The sequence below is a fragment of the Ahaetulla prasina genome, chromosome 1 (genome assembly GCF_028640845.1).
Source record: "Ahaetulla prasina isolate Xishuangbanna chromosome 1, ASM2864084v1, whole genome shotgun sequence".
NCBI lineage: Eukaryota > Metazoa > Chordata > Lepidosauria > Squamata > Colubridae > Ahaetulla > Ahaetulla prasina.
The window spans coordinates 60,965,752-60,982,796 of NC_080539.1; the positions used below are offsets into that span (position 1 = coordinate 60,965,752).

At 40.1% G+C, this 17,045-nt stretch overlaps 2 protein-coding genes across 5 annotated transcripts in view; both read left to right on the forward strand.

Annotated features, from left to right (window-relative positions):
• Positions 1-17,045, forward strand: part of MARK1 (microtubule affinity regulating kinase 1) — a 71,080-nt gene that overhangs the window by 44,104 nt on the left and 9,931 nt on the right. For 2 of the 4 annotated variants that reach the window (XM_058165448.1, XM_058165446.1), the window contains exons 12-14: positions 10,987-11,161; positions 13,843-14,036; positions 16,057-16,157. In XM_058165448.1, the coding sequence (XP_058021431.1) occupies positions 10,987-11,161; positions 13,843-14,036; positions 16,057-16,157 (470 nt within the window). The remainder of the gene's footprint in view (positions 1-10,986; positions 11,162-13,842; positions 14,037-16,056; positions 16,158-17,045) is intronic. The other 2 variants (XM_058165449.1, XM_058165447.1) reach the window with 1 other exon arrangement.
• On the forward strand, positions 7-6,855 carry LOC131189321 (uncharacterized). Its single transcript, XM_058165451.1, has 2 exons — positions 7-4,153; positions 6,663-6,855. Exon 1 carries the CDS (start codon positions 2,856-2,858, stop codon positions 3,612-3,614), a length of 759 nt encoding a protein of 252 aa, XP_058021434.1. The 5' UTR covers positions 7-2,855; the 3' UTR covers positions 3,615-4,153; positions 6,663-6,855.

Below are 17,045 nucleotides of genomic sequence, written 5' to 3' on the forward strand. Positions count from 1 at the left end.
ATTTACCATTATTTATTTTTATTTTTACCTTTATTTTAAATTGTTTTGCATTTCTAATCCGAGGAAATAGAACATATTATATGGGTTTGTACAGACCTTTGAAAGGGACACTTTATAAAATGTTTTATTACGGATAAAGTACCTCTTCTTGACATATTAAGGGAATTGTCTCACATAGCTGCCTCAAAGGCTGTTCCTGGCCCTGTAGATGTCTGGGTATGTGCATACATCGACAAACATTCTGCTTCATTTACAGGAAAATAAAGGGTTTATGCATATAAATGTGCAGACAGCCAGAGATAACCTTGGAAGTAGCTGCACAAGCCTTTCAAACGATGTGGTTGCTTGAGTGCTTTGCATTACTCTAATCTCTCCATAGCATTTACTAACAAGCAAAACAACTCTTTGAAACGTACAGGATGAGAATTTATACATTAGCCATTTTTTAAAACTTTTGCCTAATCTAAGCATGCAATAGATAAACAGTGAATGCTTTGGAGGTTTCAATAAAGCCTAGGGTCAGTATCATTGCTGCATTAGGACTTTAAATATTTTTTCTGACTTTAATAATTAGTGTAAACTTTTGGGCTCTGATATTGACACCTGATTATCAAAAGCATAAACATGATTGTGATACCTGGAGTTCAGTCTATTGCTACCATAGTGGGAAAATACTAGAAAGCATTTGCAGAGCTTCGTCTTGTTTTCTTAATCTACCCATGGTTCTCTGAGGAGTCTTCTTTAACATCAGAGTTCAAAAGCATCAATAGACTCCCTATCCTGCTTTTTCAAATCCAAGTTGCACTTTTATAGAGTGTCACAGGGAATACCATGGTTAGTATAATTCTGATCTTTTGGGTATACTTATAGCATTTGAATATCTTTTCCAAAGCTTTCATGGGTATTTTACTAAGTGCTAGTCTGTGGTGTATTTCTTGACTCCTTGTTCCCGTATTGCTGATGGTTAATCCTAAATGGGAGAATAGAATAGAATAGAATAGAATAGAATAGAATAGAATAGAATAGAATAGAATAGAATAGAATAGAATAGAATAGAATTTTTTATTGGCCAAGTGTGATTGGACACACAAGGAATTTGTCTTGGTGCATATGCTCTCAGTGTACATAAAAGAAAAGATACATTCATCAAGGTACAACATTTACAACACAAATGATGGTCAATATATCAATATAAATCATAAGGATTGCCAGCAACAAAGTTACAGTCATACAGTCATAAGTGGAAAGAGATTGGTGATGGGAACTATGAGAAGATTAATAGTAGTGCAGATTTAGTAAATAGTTTGACAGTGTTGAGAGAATTATTTGTTTAGCAGAGTGATGGCCTTTGGGAAAAAACTGTTCTTGTTTGTTCTGGTGTGCAGTATAACAGAATAACAGATTTGAAAGGTTTCTTGGAGGTCTCCTAGATCAATCCCCTGCTCAAGCAGGAAACCCTATACCATTTCAGACAAATGGTTGTCTAACCTCTTCTTAAAAACCTCCAGTATTGGAGCATCCACAACTTCTAGAAGAAAGCTGTTCCACTGATTAATTATTCTGTCAGGAAATTTCTCCTTTCTCCTGTTATAGGTTGGGTCTCTCCTTGATTAGTTTCCATCCAAAGAAGATATCCAGCACTTTGATACCTTCATTGCCAATTCTGAAGCTGGTTGTTCTAGCTGTTATCATTAGTTTGGCTTTGTTATGTTCAATTTTACTTTCATTTTTTCACTTTCTTCTTCAACTTTGCAGATTTGCAGTTTGCAGAGCCTTTGCATTTTCAACCATCAGGGTAGTGTCATCAGCATAGAGCAGGTTATCGATGTTTCTCCCTTCAGTTTTTCATCTTTTTCCAATCCAGTTTTCCTTAATATATATTCAGCATATAAAATGAATAAATAAGGGGAAAATGCAGCCTTGTTGTACTCCTTTGCCAACCTGGAGCCAATCTGTTTCGCTTAATTCTGTCCATACTATGGCTTCTCATGAGGACAATGAGATGTTCTGGGATTCTAGCTTGAACATCTGAGATTTCTTTTTTTCCCCATGTAGAGTTCCAATTTGCATTGGATGATCCTAAGCATTATTTTCCTAGCATTTCCTAGCAATTAAAGTTATTGTACGATATATCAACAAAGATTCTCAGTCATCCAGGTAGAGTTATCTGGAAGTTGAGTCATGACAATTATACTTATGATGGTTGAAGTGTCCCAGAGTCACATGATCACCTTTTGTAACTTTGTGACAAGCCAAGTCCATGGGGAAGCCAAATTCACTTAACTTCTGTGGCAAGAAAGGTTGTAAAATGGGACAAAACTCACTTAATAACTGTCTTGCTTAGGAATGAAATTTCTGAGTTCAGTTGTGGTTATAAGCAGAGAACTACCTGAATATGTTAACCAATGATAGACACATCCTTATGACTCCAACTCTTCTTTAAATTTAAGATTAGATTCACCTTGAATGAAAGTTATTATTTGACCATAATTCCACCAATCTGGGCTCACCGTTGTTTCTTTTCTGAAAAAAGCTTCCTGAGAGGTCATTCAAGAAGTACCTTCTGTAATGTATTTGAATTTCAGGAGGGAAATTTGGGCGGGAAAATGCACGTTGCTGATTGGCTGATGTCTCAGCCAAATTACTATTTAAAGAGGGGTTTTTGCCTGTTGGTTTTTGCTGGGATCACAATAAACTAAAGAGCTGTTGTCACTTGTATTGTCTCCTGCCTCTTCATTGCCCGAACTTAACATTGGCGACGAGGATGGGATTTTGAAGGCAGTGAGACTAGGAAAAGAGCTGAAGGAGCAACTTAGTTTCAAACCCAGCCAGTCATCCAGAGCGGATACATAGCGATGTCTAGCTATACACCGCCAGCGCCATTCGACCCAGCCAAGGAGAAATGGGGGTCGTACATGGCTCGTTTCGAGTGTTTCCTCGAAGCTAACGAACTGCAAGGAGTATTGGATAATCGGAAGCGCGCTTACTTCCTGAGCCACTGTGGGCCAGAAGTCTTCAATACCGCCAAATCGCTGTCGGAACCAACGCCTGTAGAGTCGGTGCCATGGACAGTGCTACAGACGACGCTAGGAGCACACTACGCGCCGGTGCCGTCGAAGTTTGTGCAATGGTTCAAATTAAGGCAAAGAGTTCAGCGGGAGGGCGAATCGATAAGCGTGTACATGGCCGCATTAAGGAAAGCCGCAACCCACTGTGAGTATAGAGACTTGGAGGACACTTTATTAGAACAACTTATTTGTGGGGTCAGGGACATCCGACTACAGAGGCGGCTGCTGTTGAAAAGTAACCTAACCCTGGCGATAGCCCTGGATGAGGCCAGGGCACACGAGATGTCCACCAAAGCGGCGGAAACCTTACACAAGCCGAACGCACAAAGTCCCTCAGCAAAAGCAACGCAGGTCCACAGCGAAGAGATCCAGGCAGAATGGGAAGATGAAGAAGAGGAAGAGGTTTACCACACCGGGAGGCCGGAAAGAGGCGACCGTGACGAGTGCGTAAGTTGCGGAGGCCAACACCAACGACAGAATTGCAGGTTCAAGGACGCAATTTGTCGGCGGTGTGAAAAGAAAGGACATATAGCTCAGGCCTGCTGAGCCTCCCAACCTTCCTGCCAAAAATTCAAACTGGCCAATCAACAGGGCGCCGGTTCCGCGAAGCGGCCAGGGATTGGCCAGTTCAAAAAAGGCGCGAAGTCGAATCACACCACTGTGCGAGTGGGCCACGCATCGACACGACTAGAAAAGAAAATATTCACTAAGACCAACATCGAAGGAGTGCAGTGTAAAATGGAGGTGGATACCGGCTCATCAATCATGATTATGTCCTGGGACACGATCGCACGGGACCTGCCAAAAGTCGCAAAATGACAGCTGCAACCCCAAAAGCTGAGAGTGCAAGACTACCAGGGAAACTGGATCCCTGTTAAAGGAGCCACAATGGTCAGAGTAAGATATGGACAATTCAAGAAAACCCTGCCGATCACCATCATTGATGGAAGCCTGCCCAGCTTACTGGGACTGGACTGGTTTCGAGCCCTAGGAATGGGCATAACCGGGATACACAGCAATGGAGTCAAACTGAAGGACGAATTGTTGAAGGAATTTGAGGACGTTTTTCAAGACAGCCTGGGCAAGTATGTGGGACCCCCATCTCATTCAATTTAGACCCCCAGGTAGCTCCCATTAGATTAAAAGCTAGGAGAGTTCCGTTCGCTCTCAAACCCAAGATAGACAGGGAATTAGACAAACTAGTAAACCAGGGAATACTAGTCCCCGTCAAACATGCAAAATGGGAGACACCAATAGTGACCCCAGTCAAACCGGACGGATCGGTCCGGATTTGTGCTGACTATAAGGCAATGCTTAACAAGGCATTGCAGAAGAGTGCTTACCCCGTCCCCATAGTCCAACATTTGTTGCACTCGTTAGGACAGGGACAGATTTTTGCCAAACTAGACCTGGCTCAAGCCTACCAACAACTACCAGTTGACAATGAAACGGCCGAAGCACAGACGATTGTCACACACCGGGGCGCTTTTAAATGCACTCGACTTCAGTTCCGAGTTAGTGTAGCTCCCGGGTTATTCCAAAACCTAATGGAACGGCTCCTACAAGGTCTACCGGGAGTAGTTCCATATTTCGACGATGTACTGGTATCAGCAGAAAACTTGGAAGAATTAGGGGTCAAATTGCGGAAGGTTTTGGGCATTTTCAGGTCTGCGGGGCTTTAAGATTAAACTCAACAAATGTCAGATAGGAGTTGAATCTGTAGAATTCTTGGGTTACCGGATAGATAAGGAAGGCATCCACCCAACTGAGAGCAAAGTGCGAGCCATTAGAAAGGCCCCACCCCCAAAAAACAAAACAGAATTACAAGCATTTTTGGGGCTTGTAAACTTCTATGCGGTATTTTTAAAAAATAAGGCAACGGTAGCCGAACCGCTACATAAACTGCTAGCGAAAAAATCTGTTTGGACGTGGGGCAGGGTTGAGGCTAAGGCATTTGAAGGCGTTAAGAATCTTCTGTCCAGCAATAGCCTTTTAATTCAGTACAATGGGATGTTGCCACTAGTACTAGTTTGTGATGCATCACCCTACGGGGTAGGGGCTGTCCTCAGCCACAGGTTACCGAACGGTTCAGAAGCCCCTATCGCATATTTTTCCCGCACGATGTCCGCAGCGGAAAGGAACTATAGCCAACTAGACCGGGAGGCCCTTGCTATAGTCTCTGAGGTTAAAAAATTCCACAAGTATCTGTTTGGGCGGCAATTTGAAATAGTCACAGACCACAGACCTTTATTGGGACTCTTGGCAGGGGACTGTCCAACACCGGTTGCATTATCACCCAGGCTGACCCGTTGGACTATTTTCCTGGCAGCATATTCGTACCAACTGTCTCACCGCCCGGGCAAGGATTTGGGACATGCGGACGCTTTAAGTAGATGCCCGTTGCCAGAAACTATTGAAGACCCGACCCCAGGGACGCCTGTCTTGTTAATTGACTCTTTGGACTCTGGCCCAGTCACATCCACAGAAGTGACTAGGGCATCTTACAAAGATATTATTGTAAGAACTGTGATCGGTTGGGTGCAGAGGGGATGGCCCGCTGCACCGGGGATCGTTTCAAAGAGTTTACAAAGAAGCGTTCGGAACTGTCGGTACAAGGGGGTTGTCTGTTATGGGGGGATAGAGTGGTTATTCCGGAGAAATTACGAGGGCATGTGTTGGAGCTATTGCACGTGGGCCACCCAGGGATTGTGAGGATGAAAAGCCTAGCGAGAAGTTATGTGTGGTGGCCACAAATGGATAAAGACATTAGCGACCGGGTAGGGAAATGCCAAGCTTGTCAGGAATCAAGGCCACTACCCCCAACAGCCCCCATCAGGGAATGGGAGAAACCCCAGGGTCCTTTGTCCAGGATCCACATAGATTTTGCCGGGCCGTTCCATGGGCAGACCTTCTTAATTGTGGTTGATGCCTACTCGAAGTGGTTAGAAATTTTACTCATGAAAACCACAACAGCGGAAGCTGTAATCACAGTCTTGAGGCATCTATTTGTGACACACGGGTTGCCCGACACTCTGGTGTCCGATAACGGCCCACAATTCACGGCCACCCAGTTTGAGGGGTACTTGGCAGGAGAGGGCATCCGACATGTCCTCTCAGCATCTTTCCACCCAGCGACGAACAGACTTGCAGAACGTTTTGTACGCAGTGCCAAGGAAGCGCTATCTAGAATTAGCCCAGGAGATTGGCAATCCAAAATTGATACCTTCCTGGCAGTCCAACATAGAACTCCCTGTGTGACCACCGGCCGCAGCCCATCGGAGTTATTAATGGGTAGAAGACTCCGGTGCCCCCTAGATCGGTTAAACCCAACATACTCCCCTGATGGGTACCAAAGCACGAAGGGAAAAACCAGAACAATGACAACAGGTGACCCGGTATGGGCACATAACTATAGTGAGGGCCCAGCGTGGCTAAGGGGAACAATTGTAGGAGTGACGGGCCCAAAGTCATACTTAGTGGACATGGGGGATGGCAGAGTGTGGAGACGCCACATAGATCAATTACGAAAAAGAATACAAAACGATCCAGAAACCAAACAGCCAGACCCTGACTACCAAATATTTGAACCAACAGCTAGCTCAACCCCGAGGCGATCGGAGGACTTAGCTGAGTCTGAAGAAGTCCAGCGACGCCAACCGGTTCCTCCAGAGGACAGCAGGGACGACTCTGCAAATAATCCAGGGCCGGAGGGCCCAGAGGAGGAGCTGGGAGGAACAAACAGTCCCTCCGACCAGCTCGACTCACTCCCAGGGAATGAATTGCGCAGGTCAGAAAGAGTTAGGAGACGCCCTGTCTACCTGCGTGACTACGTGGAGAAATAACATGCAAAGGTTATGCAAAAATTATGTAAATATGGTAAAATGTGTTCTGGGAGGGGAGGAGTGTAATGTATTTGAATTTCAGGAGGGAAATTTGGGCGGGAAAATGCACGTTGCTGATTGGCTGATGCCTCAGCCAAATTAGTATTTAAAGAGGGGGGTTTGCCTGTTGGTTTTTGCTGGGATCACAATAAACTAAAGAGCTGTTGTCACTTGTATCGTCTCCTGCCTCTTCATTGCCCGAACTTAACACCTTCAAAGAGAATCTTGATTTATATTTATCTCAATAGCTTAGGATATAAACGTCTTTGGTTTCTATGCCCATTACCTTTTCATCCTCTCTGATATCTCTATTCAAATTTTCCAGCACTAATGTAAACAACTAGGAGATAAAGGGCATCCTTGTCTCATACCCTTTTGAATTTCACATGGTTTACTTAAATCCCCATTAATGATAATGTTTCCATGCTGTGATAAGTATCTCTCTTTGACCCCTGGGATAAATTTCTCTCAAAAATCCATGTCTGATTGACCTCTTCCAAGCAGCTGGACACTTTTCTCCAGATTTCTTAGCATAGCTCGTTTACAATCATTATTGTATCTTCTCTTGCTTGCCATTATTTCAGTGATATTCAGTCAGTTCCTGTAGGCTTCCAACTCAATAATGACCAGAGTGCTTGTCTAATTTCATTTTCTAGCCCTAGAAGTTCTTGTAAGTAGAGAATATCTTTTAAGGTATATTGGATGTTAACATCTCTACTGCACAGTGTTTCAGTATACACCTTTCATCTTCTTTTAAGTTTGAATCAGTTACTAACTCTTGAGCATCCTTGAGTAAACTAATTCAAGGCTGAAATAATTTTGAAGTCATCATTATTGTATACATAACATTAAAAAGACCAGCCAGTGGCACAGCAATTTTTCATAATCTAGAGCAGTGATGGTAAATCTAATACATGTGTATTAATGATGTAGCCATGATCTTTCAGGTGACACGGCAGCATTCACCAACACCAAACAATTATTCTTAAAAACAGCCCTGTTTATTATACAAGAATGGAATGTATCCTCGCACAGCCTCTGGAAGTCTTGCAAGAGAGCCATGCTGTCACATGGCCTCTGTAGCTTCTAAATGCTGTCACATGGCCTCCTGCGCAGGCTGCATTGGTTGCCGGTGGTCTTCCGGGTATGATTCAAGGTTTTGGTCATCACCTTTAAAGCACTCCATGGCATAGGACCGGGATATTTACGGGACCGCCTGCTGCCACCAGTAGCCTCCCATCGACCTGTGCGCTCTCACAGGGAGGGTCTACTTAGGGTGCCGTCGGCCAAACAATGTCGGCTGGCGGCCCCCAGAAGAGCGTTCTCTGGGGGCTCCTGCCCTGTGGAATGAACTGCCCGTGGGGCTACGCTTACTCCCTGATCTTCAGACCTTTAAGCGCGAGCTTAAGACTTTTTTCTTTCATCAAGCAGGGCTGGCCTAATGATAAATTTTAATTGAGGGCTTTTAGTGGGGTTTTAGCGGGGTTATTTTATTTTATAATTTTATCTACTTATTTTAAATATTCAGCTCATGGAATCAGAGTTTTAAATATATATTGTATTTTAATTTTTTGTACATGTGTTTTATCTATGCTGTACACCGCCCTGAGTCTTCGGAGAAGAGCGGTATAAAAATGTGAACAATAAATAAATAAATTAAAAACTAGTGCATGAAAGGAGTGTGCTTTTGTGCAATTTTTGAAGGCTACAGAGATTGTGCAATAACGGGGTGTGCTTTCATGTGGCCTTCAGAACCTCCTCAAGATTTTCAGTCTTCAAGTAGTTTCAGAGAATGCTCTTCCGCAGCCTCTGAAAACTGTGTGAAAGGACATCCCATCCTTGTGCAATTTTCAGAGGCTCTGGAGGCCATGTGAGAGCACAGCCTTGGGTAAGCAGCTGGAGCTGTCTACAGAAACAACACAACCTGAAGATAAGCAGTGCATGGCAGATCCTGGGGATCACGCACATGATTGGGCTGTATTTTTTTTTAAAAAATGAAAATGTACAGAATTATTTTTCTTTTGTTTGGGCATTGAGTATTGGTGGTAGTGATGATAGACCAGCAGAGTCAGATTGAGCGTTTTCTGGATTTTTGATGTGTCAACCCCAAAATGGTCTCCATCATTGTTCTAAAATCTTCCTGGTTGTGTTGAACTGCAGTTCCACAGTTATGGAAGTTGTAGTCCACTTCTTTTGGAGGCTACCATGTCATGCTTAACCTGCTTAATAGCTTAGTATTTCATAGATTTTATCTGCTTTAGATAAACATTAAGAGTGTTGCGAGCATTTCATTTACACCCAAATAATAAACTTCTAATCTGTTTGGAAGTTTTCTTCTATAGTGCAAAATGATTAAAAATAAAGGTGTTGGTGCAATTTGATTTCTTAAGGTGTTTTCTAGCACCACCACTACCTTTATGTGAATTGAGAAATAAAAGCAAGATATGCTTTTCTTTGTCACAAGCCAGCAATCTTAGGAAACAAGCTGGCAGAGGCTAGCAATCTATAAACTGGATCAATGGATGCAAGCATGTGCTTCATAAATCAGAGGCTTGTTTATTAAAGACTGATCATTCACTACAAGCAAGCATCTGTCTTCCTGTGATTGATCTTCGTTTCTTTTTCTTTTTTGGGGGGGAAAGACATCCTTGTTGGAGTATAATTAGGAATGGAAAAGCTTTAAAGAATTTTCTCATCCTTTCTGTAACTGATGTTTATTATATATTTACAGTCTTTGTAAACTGCCTCAATGGTGAGACTCTGGATAGTTTACAGCAAGGCAAGAAACAAGAAAATAATAAAAACAGTAACATTAAACAACCCATATATTGCATATATTAAGGTGACCACCCATAGTCACAGATAATTAAAGGCATTGCAGCACTAAAACGTTTTAATTGCTTTTTGAAAAACAATTTATACATTTCTTTTTTATTGCATTTCAGAAAAGGTATAGAAAAAACAAAAAAGGGGGAAGGGAAAATGCAAAATGCAAAATTGGGGGTGCAGCTGATAAGAGAAAGAGCTACAAAAAGAGTAAATTTACAGATACAAACAAAATCTTTTCGAACTAAATTAAATCATAATGTACAATATTTCTAGAATCAATGAACATATCTAGTCATCAAATCCAAAAGCTAAAATTTCATTTCTTTTCATTTCACATAAAAATTCTAAGAATTGTTTCCAGGTAGCAATGAAGATAAACTTTTTTTCTCTAATGGAAGCAATCAATTTTGCCATCTTCACCAACTCCATTAGTTTCACCATCCATTCTTCCATTGTGGGTACCTGTGGGTCTTTCTATCACTGTGCATAAAGAATTGCTGCTGTTATTGCATATAAAAACAAAATTCCATGTTTTCTTTTCAATCTGTTTATCCATCAAACCTAAAAGAAAAGCCTCTGGCTTCATTTTTACATTTAGTGTAAGAATTCTTTGAATTAAAATACATGTCTTATTCCAATAATTCTTAGCTTTCTACATTTCCACAAAAGATGATAAAAAGTACTTTCATATTGTTTACCTTTCCAACATACATTTGACAGACCTATATACATCTTTGACAATTTATCAAGTGTTAAGTGCCAACAATTCATCATCTTGTAAAGTCTTTTTCTAATTATAATTCACTGTAAATTTCAATCCTTTACTTCACCTATTTTCCCATTGATCCAACATTGTATTAACAGATTCAAATTATTCCTTCCACAACAGAATTTTGTGGACAATTGAATCTTCTCTAGAGATAAACAAAAGCCTTCTGCCCATTTTCTTCCTTTGAAGTAGCAGGCTCTTCACGCTGCATTTTACTTTTTTAAAAAAAGAAAGAAAGAAAGAAATCTTGTATAGAAAAAAAAATCTGCAATCTCCAACCAAAATTAAGGTCATTTGGTAATAAATGTTGTTCTAATGTGACTCTAGAAATACTCCCTAATTGTGCTACTTAATTTAACTAAACTTAAGAAAGAAATAGTGTATGTTTTGAGAAAGGAGATATGATCTTGGTTTCCAAATATGTTTTTTATCCTTACAGTGTGATGGGAACGAGTCTCTATCCGGTACTACCCTGAGTCAAAGATCTCGACCTGGAAGTGATCTCAACAATAGCTCTATGCAATCTCCTGCTCACCTGAAGGTCCAACGGAGTATATCAGCCAATCAGAAACAGCGTCGGTTCAGTGAACATGGTGGGGATGGCATTCAACCAAGTAAAGTAGCAGAATATAATTTTAAGTTGTGTTCTCTTTCCTGGGGGCTTGGCAGCAACACCTTCCTGAACATTGCTTAACACATCATGGTGCTTTTATCTTGTGAGCTGTCTGTATAAATATAATTTGGGTTACTGGAGAGAAGTAGTTTTCATTTGCATTTCTTTTTATGTCTGTAGCTATTTTAACTCTGAAGAAAGCAAATTGGTCTGTATTCATAATTATTTCTCCTGGCATATACTTCTTGTTTGAGCTTTTTTCACAGATTTTCAATAGTAGGGGCATTACTAAACTTTTATCCTTCTTTCTATAAGTGCTTTATGATTGGAATTAAATTTTGGATTTTGGTTGCTGAAATATCCACCTCTTTTCAGTGTTGATCTCTATAGTGATATGGACTAAGTTTTTACTTTCCCAGTCTTCAGACTTGAATATTATTGAAAATTTCTAGGGAGATCTCAAATATGCAATACATGTAAAGAGACCTAGGCTGTCATTGAGCTAGAAGAGTTCTACAAGGAAGAAAAAAATTCCCAAAGTAGGAATTTCTATAACCAGTTTCTTTCTGGTTATAGGAAACATTTGAAAACTATTTCTGCCAAAGAAAATGTATCCAAATATATTCATTTGCCATATTCACTGTTCTTTTATTTTAAATCTGTAAGTGTTACTTTCTTACCAAAAAAAGTAAGTTCTTGTTCACATTTGCAAGAAGATTCCATGTTTAACTTTGTATCTCAGGAGATGGTTGAAAAGTAAAATTTAACAAGCAGTATCAAACTTTGCAAATATTTTCTTTCCCAAACCCACTTGCCATGGGAATTGCAGAAAAGAAAAAAAGAGAATGAAGATGGATTAAGGGGTACGAGCATAGTGGCACTTATAAATTTGTGAAGCTGGTTTTTTGTTTTTTTTAATTTATATCCCGCCCTTCTCCGAAGACTCAGGGCGGCTTACACAATGTTAAGCAATAGTCTTCATCCATTTGTATATTATATACAAAGTCAACTTTTATTGCCCCCAACAATCTGGGTCCTCATTTTACCTACCTTATAAAGGATGGAAGGCTGAGTCAACCTTGAGCCTGGTGGGATTTAAACTTGCAGTAATTGCAAGCAGCTGTGTTAATAACAGACAGACTTAGTCTGCTGAGCCACCAGAGGCTTGAATTGTTTGAATTTTTAATATTTCTACGTAAATATGTGCTAAAACATGATCTGTTTTTTACACAAATCCTAAAGCTAGATAAAGAGAACTCAATTAAACAAACGAGTCAAATCCATTAAACTTGTTTATTTATTGAGAAAAATTATTCAAAGCTACATATTTGATATTACTGTTCATATGTGGTAGAATGTGTAATATACAGACATGCTTGAAATGGTATTAGAGGGTGCTAGGTTGGAAATTATTTCCCCTATCAGCTGTGTTCATATTAGAGAAGATATATATGAAACAAGCAATTAGTGAGCTCAATCTTTTAAAACATTGGGCCGGAATATGTTTGAATCCGCTGCCCTTTTCTATCTCATTTTCATTTTTGTAATTATGCAATGTACTTCTTGGATCTGTATTCCATTGAATTTTGAAATTAAAATTGAACCCTAAATATAGCAAAGTATGTCTTATATTTTTGTATAAACTTAGAGAAAATGTATTTGAAAATGAATAAATGATAAAAAAAGATAAATTCTTAAAAGTACAGTATCTTAGATTTAAAACATATTTGGAGTGAGTTTCTTTGTTTGGGATTCTTGCAGAATTTTCAAAAATTTACTTTGTACACAAGTGTATCAAATTGATAACTAAAGAACTGCTGTTATTATTATTTTGGCATTTCCATGAAAATGGTTAGATGTAATTAAAAAAATTCCCTTATTGTAAGTCTGTAAACGAAGTGACAGCCATTAATATTTTGGGAAGTTTATGTATAAAGACTAGAGTTTTCCTCATGGGAGGGGTGCTTCCAGCGGTGAAATGCTCCCGGTTCGGACCGGATCATCCGATCCAGTAGATGGGTGTGGGTGGTTCGGAGAACCGGTAGCAAAAAACCCGTGCCCACCCAATTGCCCGTTTGGTGCTTCTTTTCAGCTCACTCGCTTTTCCCGCCTGAACGGTAGGAATAACTTGTAAAAAATGTTTTTAAAAGGTTAAAAAAAAGGCTCTGACAATCACAGCTGAGCCGTGCGATTGTCAGAGCCTTTTTTTTTTTTACTTTTAAAAGCATTTTTTTACAACCTATTCGGCCAAATAGGTTGTAAAAAATGCTTTTAAAAGTAAAACAAAAAAGATTGCGTGCCACAGCTGATCACACACACACATCCGCGTGCTGTTTTACTTACCCCATGCCTCCTTTTGGCATGCACTGCACATGCATGCACCTCACATTTGGTGTGTAATGCACACCGCGCATGCACGCACACAGTGCGCATTTGGCATGCAGCACCCATGTGCAGCCAGCAAACCGGTAGTAAATCAGTTCAGATTTCATCACTGGATGCTTCTATAAAATTATTCAAGTCAGTAAAAAAATAAATTAAAATTTGCTTTCAAGTAAAATATGTGTGCAATAGAATAGCTCTTGTCTTATTTATATTAGCTTGCCTTACTTGTATTTCAGTAAATGTAAATACTTACCAAACTGACTGAAGCTGCTACATGATGTTTTCTTGGTTTCATAGTTGGCCCATCTATCCCTCCTGCTGTCTCATATTCGAAAAGAGCTCAGGCAAACAGTGCAGAGAGTGAATATAAAGAAGAATGGGATAAAGAAATGTCACGGAAATTGAGCAGCACAACTGTTGGTTCCAAAAGTGAGGTGACAGCAAGTCCATTGGTAGGGCCCGAAAGGAAAAAATCAACAGTTGTTCCAAGTGTAAGTGAAATTTTTTATTCACTTGTTCTGTCAGAGCTCTGTAGCACAGGAGTGTCAAACTTGTGGCCCGCGGGCTGAATGCGTCATGTGCTGTTCACGCCCACATCCGATTTAGCGAAGGGGGGCAACGTTGCAATACGTCATGTGACGATGTGTCATTGTGAGTTTGACACCTGTGCTGTAGCACATAACAAGTCTTTATCATTATTGTTTAATACTTTATGTGAATGGTTTGATGGGAGCATATAAAATTAAGCAAGACTTTGAAAATCCAAGTAGTAACAATATCTGAATAGCAAAAATAATTGTGTCATTTGGATTATTGAGGGATTTGCAGGTGAATTTATATTTTGGCATCTCTCAACTAATCCTGAAAAGAAGACCATATCCATGGAGGAAAAGTTCTATGGTTACCAGCTGGAACCTGATCTCTCATTGTCCAAGTTGCTCAAAATCTTACTTTCCCATCCTTCCAATTTTGCTTCCAGACAACTCTGCTGACTCCTTTATTTTGAATCAAATGCCTTATTGCTTGAAGGGGGGAAAAACCCTATTCATATAGCAGAACTGAAAGTTTATACTATCATTTCTTGATATTAAAATATCTGCATTGTGATTTATAGCATCATCAGCCATTGTGGTGCAATTTAAGCTTAAGCGTAAGTGTATTAAGTGTGAGATAATGCTATAGATTTCTTTTCAGAAGTATGTATAGCTATGTTTTGTTTCTAGTAATGTGGAACAGTTGATAGCTATAGCAGGATATTGTGTACTGAAATCCTACAGCTGTGACTTAGACAGATGACTTAGAAGTAGCAATCTTTACCTTGTGGGTTCCTTGGTGCTCTCTGACCTTAGTCTCCCCCCCCCGACATTTCATTATCAAACTAGATAACATCATCAATACTAGTAGAGAATGGGCTTTGTTTTCATTTTATATATTAGTGCCGTGATAGCAAACCTATGGCATGCATGCCCAAAGTGGCATGCAGAGCCATGTCGCCTGGCACGCATGGCGTCACCTATTCCTCTTCCGGGTTTCTTATGCACACGCAACGATCAGCTGCCCGACGCACGTACTCAGCAGGAAAATGGAAGACCAGCTCTTCTAGTTTCCGGCACTGCCAAATGCAAAAAGGCCAGCTGATCGTCACATGCGCGCCAGAAACCCAGAAAAATAGCTTACTGAAAGCGGAAATTCAGTAGCTAAAACGAGAAGTTCATTTTTGGGCACAAGCATGTGCCCTGGGCAGATCCTCTTCCAGGTTGCGGCTCAGATGTGTGCATGCAAAGTACCTGGTACCAAAAAGGTTCGCCATCACTATGCTAGTGGTTTGTCCTGTCAGTGTTGGTAAGAGTGGACTTTGTGGTATCTTGATTAGGCTGTTTACTGTTAGCTTGTTTTTCTGCATTGGTAGTTCCTTGATTAGGATATTGTTTATTTCTTGATTGTTGGTCTAGTCTTAATCTCGTTGTTAACATTACATTACAGTTCTTATGCAGATCCCCAGTAACATAATAGGAGCTGCACTCAGACCTTTATGCCCAAAGAACGATATTGGGGCTTTTGGATCTTGTGCAGACCCATTTTTGAATCGGAAAATTTCCCCCTCCTCCCCAGCATAATTACCTAAACCCTGACCATCAGATCAACTCTTTGCTGTGTTTTGCTCCATCATTTGTGCTGATGTTGCATTCTATTCTGAATGCAAACTATAGCTTATAGGTAGAGACTAATTAAAAGTGTGGATAGTCATTGAGGCCTATTATTAGGAGATAATTGCAGTAGCTATTGCCAGAGACTATAAAGAATTTGTATTTCCCTTCAAGACTGTTCATCATTACTATCACTTTGCATTTAAAATCTTAATAATGAGAGCTTGTTCTTTTCATATAATGCCAAAGGTTTTGACTTTTCTCTTGTCTATGAGCATGATAACATACTATAAACTTAGACTTTTTCATCCTGCCATTATTTAACTTGTATTTATGTGTAAATCTGTGTCCAACTCTCCTCTAGAACAATATGTTTTCTGGAACTAGCATGACCCGGAGGAACACCTATGTCTGTGAACGTTCTACAGATCGCTATTCTGCCATTCAGAATGGGAAAGACAACAGGTACTAAACTTCATCTCCCCAGAATCAAAAATCTCCTAATTATTCACATTCAACATAATGCAGAATGCTTGGAAACAAATCATTTAAGCAGGTTCTGCAGGAAAATGGAAACTAAGAGAAGCCCAATTAGCCTCAAACAGCCTTCTTCTGATATTACTTCCATTATTCCTGAACAGAACTAATATTAGAACCCATTTGGTCTGTGAATTTCTATGTAGAACTGCTGCTACATGAGCATTATAAATACATAAGCCATACATCAATGATTAACACTGTAACTGTGGGCTGTAATTGCTGTTGGTCCCTTTGTTGTCCTTGCTGAATGATGTCAACTGAATGCACAGGTCAGCTTGGAAAATGCCAGCAAAAATTAAATTGCTGCTTTTTCAAAACACTCTCCCCTTGATTTATTTACTAAGTTAGCTGGAATGTTAATCTTGCAAAGATTATTTGCACGCTTCTTGTCATTCCTCCATAGAAGCATTGTATCCTCCCTTGTTCATTTCTTCTACACATGCCTTCCTTAATTATGTTTCTACTAATTGCCTCTATGTCTCCCCTCCACCCTTGAGTTTTCTAAACAGACCAAAGTGCAAAACCTCTTCTTGCTTTTTCTATTTAAAGCTATCCTAATAGCTCCATGGGATTGACACATTTTTTCATTTAGTGGTTTGCGGAAATTGCAACTACCAGAAAGAACCTTCAAATAAGCAGACAAGGGGGAAAAATAAAATAGAGAAAACACAGCAAGGAAGATAGGTGGGTCCTATGCCTTCTGAATGAGCCATGAATTCAGGCAGAGGTATTATAACTTCTTGAAACTGGTGCAACCTTCGCTGATTAAATAAAAATAAAATAATAATCTTTTTTCCTTACACTATGACAATT

Excerpts from the sequence above, each read along its gene's own strand:
- LOC131189321 (XM_058165451.1), top strand. The coding sequence starts at position 2,856 with ATGTCTAGCTATACACCGCCAGCGCCATTCGACCCAGCCAAGGAGAAA.